Source organism: Malurus melanocephalus, unplaced genomic scaffold, assembly GCF_030028575.1.
Source record: "Malurus melanocephalus ecotype Western Australia unplaced genomic scaffold, MMel_1.1 scaffold_24, whole genome shotgun sequence".
NCBI classification, from domain to species: Eukaryota; Metazoa; Chordata; class Aves; order Passeriformes; family Maluridae; genus Malurus; species Malurus melanocephalus.
In genome coordinates, this window is record NW_026623256.1 from 1,900,381 (window position 1) to 1,910,587 (window position 10,207).

Here is a 10,207-nt window from a genome sequence, read left to right on the forward strand (position 1 = left end):
CCTGGGTAAAAGGCACCTCAAAAACTGAAAAGGAGAGAGAAAACATTTGGGATACACTCAAACAACCTAAATTCTATCTCAGCCTCTGTGTCTCATCAGCAATGGAAGTTTGACATCTCCAAAGAATAAGATACTGATTGGGCAGCTGCAGAAACACAGGCAATAGAAACACAAAGCACCAAGGACGGACATGGAAATTAGGCCAGATGAGTTTAGCTCAAAATACATAAAAACTGGAGACTGTTCAGAGCAAAAACTGGTGCTCTAAAATAGCCCTAAAACTGGTGCTCTAAAATAGCCCTAAAACTGGTGCAAGCAGAAGAGGATATTTTCTACGGCGCCTCATAGCAGTGCAGGTCAGGAATGGTGCCAGCAGCAGAATTGCATCAATAGAACTAATACCTCACTGAGCCCAGCTTGCTGCCTTTGGTGATTAAAGGATAGCTTTAACAATGCTCTATCTGTTCTTTGTAAGTGAGATCATTCCAATTATGCCTTTCCCCTTAGGATCCTTAGCAAAAACTACAAAAAGAGACTGGAGTCAGAGAAACAAAAAGCTAACCTTCAACAGTTTGCCAACCTAAAATGAAAGGGAACAGAGTTCTGTAAAGTGTGTCTGTGCTGTCCAACAACCATTGAGCCTTATTGCAAGAAATCCACAATGCTGAAGCAATTAATGGGAAGAGTTTTAAGGAGTAAAAATGTGAACTAATGACAGGAGGATGAAAAAGCATGGGTGTGGATCGGGGCTGGTGAATGGGTGGAAAAAGAAGCAAGGGACTTGGGCTGCTTTGCTATCTACAGATTTGTTTTGGTGTTGCTTTCCCATCAGCTGGTGTGTAAGGAGGACTGTGTTTTACACAACTTTCACATAGGCTAGGAATAAACATCACCTTTTGGAGGTCAGAACATATATATTTTCCAGTTTAATGAAGCTTTTTGTTAATTGCTACAGATACTAAAGGCTCGGTGGTTAAGATGCAGAAAGCCCCTAGGCCAGTCAGTGCTGTGAAACTCACCACATCAGTTACTGGCAGAGACCCCAACTGACTGATTTGTTTATGGTTTTCCTTGGGCCAGGGTCAAAGACACCATCCTGACAAACAGCATCAACACCTAAATTCTCTCTTCCAAACTTGAAATGGAAATCCACCGTGCATTGTCAGGTAAGGACTCAATGCTCCAGCAACTTTTCCTTATCAGGTCAGAGGAGAGGCCTGAAGTCAGGTTCTTCTGCCCAAAACCAGATGAGATGGGTTAAACAGCTCCAGACTCTGAAAACTCCCTGGCTGAGATCCTGCTGTTGATCATCAGACATGGTTAAAGGACATAAACCATACAGAGGTCTCAGTTACATCACTGGTTTCTCAGAAGCCCTGTCCAGCTCCCTGCTCCCAGTCCAGCAYTGGGAGCACTGCCCACCCTCCAGGTGTGGCACAGCACATCCCACTCCCTTTGTGCTGRGTCCACATATTCAGTTTCTCATTTTCTACATTCTCATCTTTTTTTTTATTTATTTTTTTTTTCCAGACAGCACAGAAGAGGATGAAGAAATCCCAACGAAAAATCCATTTAAAGTCCCATCAGATAAGGAACTTTTCTCAATGAGGGATAAGGAAATAAAAAAGGCACAGGCAGTATGTACATATGCTTTAGGCTAATGTATACAATGAGCTGTTTCTAAGGCAGGCACCCAACCAACAGAATATGAAAATTTAGTGCATGAGAGATCAAAAGACCACTTCATGAGAAAGCTCAGAGTGTTCAGCCTGGAGAAGATAATGCTCCAGGGAGACCTGACTGTAACCTTTCAGTACTTAAGGGGTGCTTATAAAAAAAACAGGGCAAATTTTTATGCAAACATATAGTGATAGAACAAGAGGGGATGGCTTTAAACTAAAAGAGGAGAGATTTAGATTAGATGTTAGGAAGAAATTCTTTACTATGAGGGTGGTGAGGCACTGGAACTGGTGGCTCAAGGAAGCTGTGGATGCCCCATCCCTGGAAGTGTTCAAGGCCAGGCTGGATGAGGCTTTGAGCAATCTGGTCTAGTGGGGGTGTCCCTATTCATGGTAGGGGGTTGGAACTAAATGATCCCTAAGGTCCAACCCAAACCTGTCTGTAATTGTGTGATCTCTGAGAGCTCTGGTTGTTGTACAGGGTTKCACAGCCTGGCATAGTGTGGAAGGAAGCAAGAGGTTTTAGGCAAGGCCTCCTCACCACCCACTGGTGACTGGTTTTTGCTTGGGTTGAAGGTCATTATACAATTATAGGGAAGAGCTCAGGAAGCTGTGCACTGAGGATGTCTTCTGAGTGATGTCCTCAGCATAAACCATGCCCAAACTGTGCAGACAGCACTGAATTACACTTCAGTCCATGTGAAAGCACTGAGCAGGAACACCTTTTACCCCCCAGAAGACTCTGGAATGGGTTTGAATAGATCCTCCCAGTCTAAAGTTGATGGTTTACATGTCTTTGTGAAAGCTGGACTGACTCAGTTAAGTGTGGGCAGTCCTGTTGTTCCCTTTTTCTTGGGGATTCAAAGGAAGAATCTCAGAAAATTTCCATTTGCTCACAGGAATAACCCAGGAAGGAAAAATGAGGACACTGAGTGGGTACAAACTGGCACAGCTGGTGGATGGATGCAGAATACAAATCAACAAACTAATGAGAACAAGTGCTAAGAAATTTAGTGTCTCAGTTGCCTCAAGAGAGAATATTATTTGGATTAGTCAGATAAACCAGGCAAACATGCATCAGCAGGGTACCAAAACTCTGCAGATTTCTAGGCTGTCAATAACTTACTCATGTCTTTAGAAACCACAGCAAACAAAGCTCACAATCAATTTGTCCACGTATCTGACTTCTCACAGGAACGTGAAAAGAGGAAGGCCATGAAAGTCCATGAGAAAACTACTTACTCCACTAAAATTAAGGCAAAAAGTGGGTTGAGGAGAGCTTTGAAAAAGGAGGAAGAAGAGGAAGGCAGAAGAGAGCCAACATGTGAAGAGAGACTGAAAGTTCTTCAGGAGTTGCTTTCAAAGAAGTTAGCCATGAAAAAAGGTGGAGAACAGTCACTATCTTTGCAGTGATGCTGCTCATCTGGGTAACAGCCCAAAGCAGGGGCCAAAGAGGGGATGGGAGGAGCAGCTGGCCCTGGCTGACTCTGGTGAGGTCATGCAGACAGAGTTCTGTGCTGTGTCGTGCCACCCCCTGTGTGGCTGAGCCATGTCCATGCATTCACACAGAGCAGGGGCCACCCCCTCCCTGCAGCCTGGGCTGCACCAGCCTTGGAGCTGCTGGAGCTCTCAGAACCACCTGGGAGCCTGCTGAGGGTTTGCAGGGCTTTGTGGCTTGGAAACCTTTCTACTAAGCCACRCTGAAGTTGGATTTTAGTGGATACAGGCCTGGATCTTCTGCCTCTGACATGAGGAGTAGATTTGCCATTAATATSGAGATGACAAGGAAAGGTTCTCCACTCCATTCCACCTGATTTTACTCCATGAAAACCCATACAAAACTGATCCTAAACAAGGTTCTGACTGTAATACAATAATCAGTATTGCTGACTCCAGTGCCAGCCAGACCCATGCTCATGGCAGCCCACAAATTCACTGTGTTTTGCCTTGGCCATATTTCCCCCTCTCTAGTCTAAGCAACTTTCTATTCTGATTTCAGATTACGCATTAGACAGGGAGACTTTCTACGGCTACATGCAGGACAGAAAAGAGATTTTTTTTCTTGAGGTACTTAGCTTTTAGCATGTTACTTTCTATTCATTTAATTCCTCTTCCCTGTGCTGCTTTGTTTTGATGTTCATTCCCCTGGGACCCACTGCCCAGAGACCTTTCAAGGTGGCACACACCACACCTCATGGACTGACTGTCCAGGTGCAGAGTTACAGACCCTCAGAGCCTGCAGCCCAGCAATCCCCAGCCAAGAAATAAAGGAATGTAGGTCAGTCCCATAATTCAGCAGCCACCATGCAACTATTCCATTTATGAGATGCATGGATGCACTGACCTTTGGCTCATGTTGTCCTCTATATAAATTGTAGCTGGGAGCCATTCTGAACTCAAAACAAGGGAATGGAGTAACTGWGCAGGAACATCCCCATTAGTCACCTCTATTATTGGCTGTAACACAGCTGAATCAATCTCTGTCAGACAGGAGTYAATGCAGTGCTGAGAATTTTGGATTCTGTTTTTAGATTCATTGCTTACTTGCTATGTTCCTTCTGAAATTACTCCTGGCTTGCCCTAAGACACACACCTTGGTTTGAAATCCTTACCCTCTCTGCCCACAGCTCTCAGGTAACAGGGCAGCCAAGCACAAAGCCAAACCAATGATCCTTTAAAGCCGAGCAACTGATGTGACTKTGCTGCCTTTGGGGTTCATTTCAGTATGCCATCGCAGTGAAGAAAGGGGAGATTGAAAAGATGGAGAACATAGCAAAGAACGAGGAAAAAAAACTGGAAAAGGCTGAGAGAAGGATGGAGAAGGATGCTGCCCTGTTTGATGAGTTCCTGAAGGAGAACCATAATAACTCTGTTGAAGCACTGAGAATGTAAGGAATGCTGAAGGAAACACCCGTGTGCTGTTTCATTCTGGGCACAGGAGATTTTCTGCTTGACCTCCCTGCATGTTTTTGGCTGAACACCCTGAGTTTCCCAGAGTTACAGTTCTGGGGACACTTCCTTCCCACACATTTAGTTACAAACAGGAAGGAGAACAACAKCCAGGGAATACCCTCATTGCAAAARCCCTTGATCTGGRGGCAGGAAGGACCCTGCTGGTGACCTCMCCACTCCCAACAGCTCAAAGCACCCTTCCTGGAGGGAGATGCCTCCACCCAACCCTTCACAGTCCCCTCAGTGAAGCAAATGGAGCACTTTGGCCCATTGCAGGGATCACAAAAACAGAGCAACAGCTGATGCTCAGCAGCAGCCAAATTAGGGAGGCCTGAACACTGAGATGCCACACTTTGCCAAGAGAAGGAGGGTCTTCAGGCAGGAGCCAAGCATCTCCTGGGATAGATCTATAGCACAGATTTCTAGAGCTCATATCACATATTTTTTGCTGTTTCATAGGCACCTCTGTTCACTAATCACCACTAAATTGTATAATGGCTTGTGTTTATGAATCCTTTCCTAGGGCCAAAAGAGAAACCTCAGCAAAGGCAAAGAAAATAACAGAGATCCAGGGAATCTCTACCCAAATAAAGAAAATCCAAAGGTAAGGTTGCTCATTACTCCTGCCTCACCTTTGACAGCCCCTACAGTGCTGTACCTTCAAAGTCCTTGCAGGGRATAGATTTCTAGAAATGTTCAATTTTAAGAGTCAAAATGTTTTGGCTTTTGTTTTGCAGATGCTGGCTTTGTTTCTAAAACAACGCAACTAGTTTTCTAATGACATTTAAAAATAATGTCATATTATTTAAAAATAAGTATGAACATTCCAAGCCCAAAATTAAATGCCTAACATCAAATTAAAATCCAAACAAAACTAAGTAATGCATTTTAATGGGCACCTAGGGAAAGACAAAAGAAATAACTATGATTACCATTATGAGTTGAGCTGGAAAAATTTCTAAYTCCTTTTCAAGTAAAAATTCCAAAATTAGCAAGTTCAGTGCCATAGCAAGGGCCTGGCCAGAGTTATGACCACATGAGGAACCACAGAGAGCGCAGAGGGCAGTTCCCATTTGCCTTTGCAGATCCATGAAACCTGGTGCTCTCTCTCCCCTTCTCTGGGTGAAACYCAATATCAAGAGTGAGAAAGAACCTGTTCAGACAGGAGCTTCCCTCCCTGCTAACAAACTTTGTCCACYTCTCTCAACCCAGTGATATCTCCTGGTTCGAGGACACTCTGCAAGAGTACAAAATGTACAGGGACATCCTCTATCAGCTATCTCCGAAAGAGTGGCAGGAGAAACATGGGAAAAGGCACAAAAAAGAAAAGGAAATTAAAAGAGAATCCAGACTTAAAGGAGGAAATGCTTCACCTCCCCCTGGTGCAGAGCAGGGTGAGTGCCAGGAAAGTGCTGCTGCTGCTCCCTGGGACAGCCCCAGGCTCTAAGTGGTCACCTCCTCTTGTCTCCAGACCAGGATCCCACAGCCAGGACMAACACTGCCCACAGCACCAGTTTTACAGACATGCCAAGTTCCCTGCTGTTYGCAGAAAGTTTGGATTTCAGGTCACATGATGACAAGCCACAGCTCAAACACTTCCTGAAGCCTCTTTTATCAAGAGAACTGTAAGTACCAGACAATGCAAACAACACTCTTAAGAAGTGTAGAGAGCACTCAGCTGACTGGCAGTCAGCACAGGGGAATCCCRCTGCTCACCTTTGCTGGGGCTGATTGGAACAAACCAAAATGCCAGCAGAAAGCTGTCAAAATGCCAGTACCGATGTGCCTGCTCCTAGTGAGCTCTGTGCTCAAATCCTCTGCTGAGACCCTGCTCGGGTGGGGCTGGCACTGAGACAATGCAAACAGAGGRTTTTGACCCCTTTCATGGCCCAGGGTGACAGGCACAAGTGAAGGTGATGAGCAGAGCAGCCAGGCACTGCTTCCCCCTTTTCCAGCTCTCGCAGAGGAAGAAGCATTAAACAACTTTCTCCCAGGGCAGGCAAAACCAGACTCCCCATGGTGGCTACACCATRTTTAGGAGCTGTACTACATCTCAGAAAGGGTACAAGGCTTTTTCTATACTTGTGCTGCTGCTGTCTGAGCTTTTTGAGTAAGGCTCTTGCCTCTGCCTTCTCATTTTCCAACAGCCAAAGCCTCCCAGCRAGTTTAAAGGCATTTGGATCGACACCTCAGTTCAGGTTCACGTGTCACATCCCACCTGCACTGGCCAGCACAGCCCAGAGCAGCATTAAAGCAGCTTGCTCATGGACAAAAGCAGCTGCTGTGCTGCCTGTTTGTGTGACCCCTCGATCCTAATGACCCCCAAATACCCCACAGCCTCAGGGAGGCAAAGGTGGGAGCGTGCAAAGACTCTTCAGGAGYAAACAGCAACAGCAAACAATAACAATGTCACTAACGAGGTCTCCTTTGAGCTGTCATTTCTCTAAGGGCCTAATAAACAAAATGCTTTTCCAGAAATTCGCGTGAGGATGCAGAAGGTGAAATCAGCTCAGATGAAGATGAGGTCAGAAGTCTTACGTTGAAATATTTGCATTTTCTGTTTGTCCTGCATCATTTACCAATGTTACTAATTTCCCTCACCTTCTAATCATTAGTTACGGTATTGAGGAGTTACTGTAGTTACAAATTATAAATGTATATTTATAAATTAATAAATGTTCATGTTTTGGTAACAAATATTATAAATACCTTAGTTTAACTTTTCTCCRTCATTTTCCAAAAACCTACCATCATCTCTAAGCTTGCCATCCTCCAGTGAGATATAACATCATATAATGGAAGATTTTTTAATTAGAGCAATTACTGGTTTATGTCTGATATTGAAGTTTTCCCACTCTCAGATGTTTGCAACACTTTTTACCCCCCCAAATGCAATTTGTTTTAGGGGTGWGCTACTGAGGCAGAGTAAAGCTACACACATGGCAGGAAGGTGGGGATGTTTGTGCACAGACAAACATGGACCTCTCTAGATGGAGGAGTGTTTGAACAGCCAGGGCTGGTGCAGGCCAACCTCCACGTAATTCACTGGGAAAGAAGCTGAAGGAGGGAAAAAACTCACCAAATGTGTTTTCCACTCCAGGAGCCTAAGCTGTATTTTACTGATCCTGAACAACTGCTGAGTACTTTCACGGAGATGCAGGATGAGAACATATCCTTCATCCAGAACTCCCAGGACATAGAGGAAAGTTGGAACAATATCCAACAGACTTTCCTCACCACCCATGAAAGCATGTAAGTGTGATCTGCCAGTGATGGGAAGGGGTTCCTGTGCTCCACCTTTCAGACATAAGTGACCCCTCTGCCCCCCACAAACACCTCACAATCAGGCACACACTGCAGAGCACACTAGGCCTTTCTGGTGAACTCCTAGGAAAGTGTCTCATCTGTGCTTTATCTAGGAAATAAGACTTGATCTTGGGACTAATTCCTGCATCCTCAAGGCAAAGGCTAGGGRACTGATGCATTAAGCATCCTGGAGTGGATATAAGACAGAAGTATTGTGTAATTCACATTAAGGAAGGCCAAAGGAAGAAACAAGGCAGTTCCTGGAGTGATCCAGAGMAGCACCTATGCTGACTTCATTCAAAACTTTCCTAGAGAAAGCTTGTAATTTACCCAAGTAAATTACGTTGTAAAATAGAAGTAAATTACCCATTGTAAATACCCAATTGTCATTGTAATTTCAATGACAGGTATTTCCATTTAACGTGCAGCTTATCTCCTTGTGGAAGTTTTAAAGGTAATCAAAATCCTCCACTGACCTGTTAAAAAATTTTGAATGGTTAACTATTCTACTTCTCCCTTCTCCACACCAGCTTAGTAACTTTTTCCAGAAAAAAAAAACCCGAAGTTCCCTGTGCTCTCGGGGCTACGGGTGCAAGATGCCAGGAAAGGCTGAAGTGTTACCTCCATCTGCCGGCAGCAGCAGGGACCAGCCCACGCTGCGGAGAGCGGAGCCGGCTGTTCCAGCGGTGCCCTTTCCAAATCCCTCCTCTCTCTCTCCTCTCTCCTCTAGGGAGAAGGAATCGGCAGAGCTGAAGCACGAGGTGAACACCCTCCGAGCCTCCGTGGTCAAGGAAGAAGAGAAAGCAGCCGATCTGAAGCGCAAAGTTCAGCTCTTTTCCTGTGAAGCACACGAAGCTGATGATCAGGTGCACATGAGATCCAGACAAGAGGGGTTCACATGAGCTCGAGWGATTCCCCTCCAGCAGCCACATCCACCCTGGGACCAGAGCAGACAGGGGCTGCACTGGGGAGGGCTCAGCACTGTTTCCAAGCCATGGAGGCACAGAAAGGGCGGTTTGGGGCACTGCTGAGGCAGCAAATTGGGGCAGCTGCTGCGGGGTGGGAGCAGGGCTCACAGGGACAACGGGCACCTGCTGCCTGTCCCAGGTCACAGAGCAACAGGAGAATGGCTCAATACAGCCATGTGCCCCTGAACAACCGAGTCTTGCTGAGTGCATTTCCTTTATAGATTTCCTTCAGTTTTGGAGGGATATTATGGTTCTAGTTGGCAGAACACAGCTGGGCCACTCACCTCATCTCCTGTCGCCTCTAGGACAAAATGCTCACAAGTCTGAACAAGAAGGTGCTGGAAGTCTATGGCCAGTGCACTGGAGACAGTGAGACAAACCTGACAACAGTACAGATGTTAAAGGTAATAGAGAAACGGCTCAATGATTTACTGGACAGCGTGGAGGGAGTCCCACCATTAAAGATAGAAAACACTGTGAAAGTCATAAGGAAGGAACAGAGGGCAAGGTAAGGCAAGACCCTCTTCCAGAAAATGTCTCTATTTTTAAGTGTTGACAGCCGAAAGAGCCAAATCAACCCAAAAAAAACTGTAGCAGCAATCTGAAATCCCATGTGAGCAATCCATGCCCTTTTACTTCTGTAAGAGTTCTACATTCATAGAACTTGCATCTCCTGGTCAGTGAACAGCAACCCACAGCTACATTGGAAAACACCTGCAACCTACATTAGAAAAATCTAGAATAAAAAAGAAAATACTAAACCCACAAACAAAAATATTCTATTGAGTGTCATTGTCTTAAGAAAACAATTTGCCGTAACAAAATCWAAACTGAATAGAAAGTTACACCTCAAGATAACACATTCATTCTGCCCTGCCCTGATATTTTGTCAGACTTTCATGCATACATAAGGGCATTTGTCAACAATGCCAGCTTTGAAATGTTTCTTCTACAAAACTTCTAAGTTTAACTTGAATTACTTCATTAAATAGTAGCAATTACACAGTGTAAATCCCAAGATCTCCTTTAGGCTCTGTTACATTAAATTTGCCCTCACAAATAGCAAAGATAACTGAACTGATGACTGTATATGGCCATCCTCAAGTGAATCAGATTACTGTGAGGATTTAAAGCCAGAACAGTGGMATTACCCTTCTGCTTACTCTCTTTCTCTGCATCTTTATTCAGCTGTGCAGTAGAAAAGGTGTGGTGCTGATGTTCTGTGAATGGGTTTGCACTCCTAAGTTGCAAAATAAGTAAGACACACATTTATTCTACTTTGGGGATGGAGAAGGACAATTC

At 44.8% G+C, this 10,207-nt stretch overlaps 1 protein-coding gene across 1 annotated transcript in view; it reads left to right on the forward strand.

Annotated features, from left to right (window-relative positions):
• The first annotated feature begins 1,141 nt into the window (after positions 1–1,141).
• The window catches only part of CFAP100 (cilia and flagella associated protein 100), an 11,447-nt gene continuing 2,381 nt past the window's right edge, over positions 1,142–10,207 (forward strand). Inside the window, exons 1-12 of the mRNA XM_057390212.1 lie at positions 1,142–1,166; positions 1,531–1,637; positions 2,874–3,063; positions 3,679–3,746; positions 4,404–4,567; positions 5,155–5,235; positions 5,844–6,025; positions 6,103–6,256; positions 7,107–7,155; positions 7,732–7,883; positions 8,668–8,803; positions 9,211–9,413. Of these exons, the coding sequence (XP_057246195.1) occupies positions 1,142–1,166; positions 1,531–1,637; positions 2,874–3,063; positions 3,679–3,746; positions 4,404–4,567; positions 5,155–5,235; positions 5,844–6,025; positions 6,103–6,256; positions 7,107–7,155; positions 7,732–7,883; positions 8,668–8,803; positions 9,211–9,413 (1,511 nt within the window). The remainder of the gene's footprint in view (positions 1,167–1,530; positions 1,638–2,873; positions 3,064–3,678; positions 3,747–4,403; positions 4,568–5,154; positions 5,236–5,843; positions 6,026–6,102; positions 6,257–7,106; positions 7,156–7,731; positions 7,884–8,667; positions 8,804–9,210; positions 9,414–10,207) is intronic.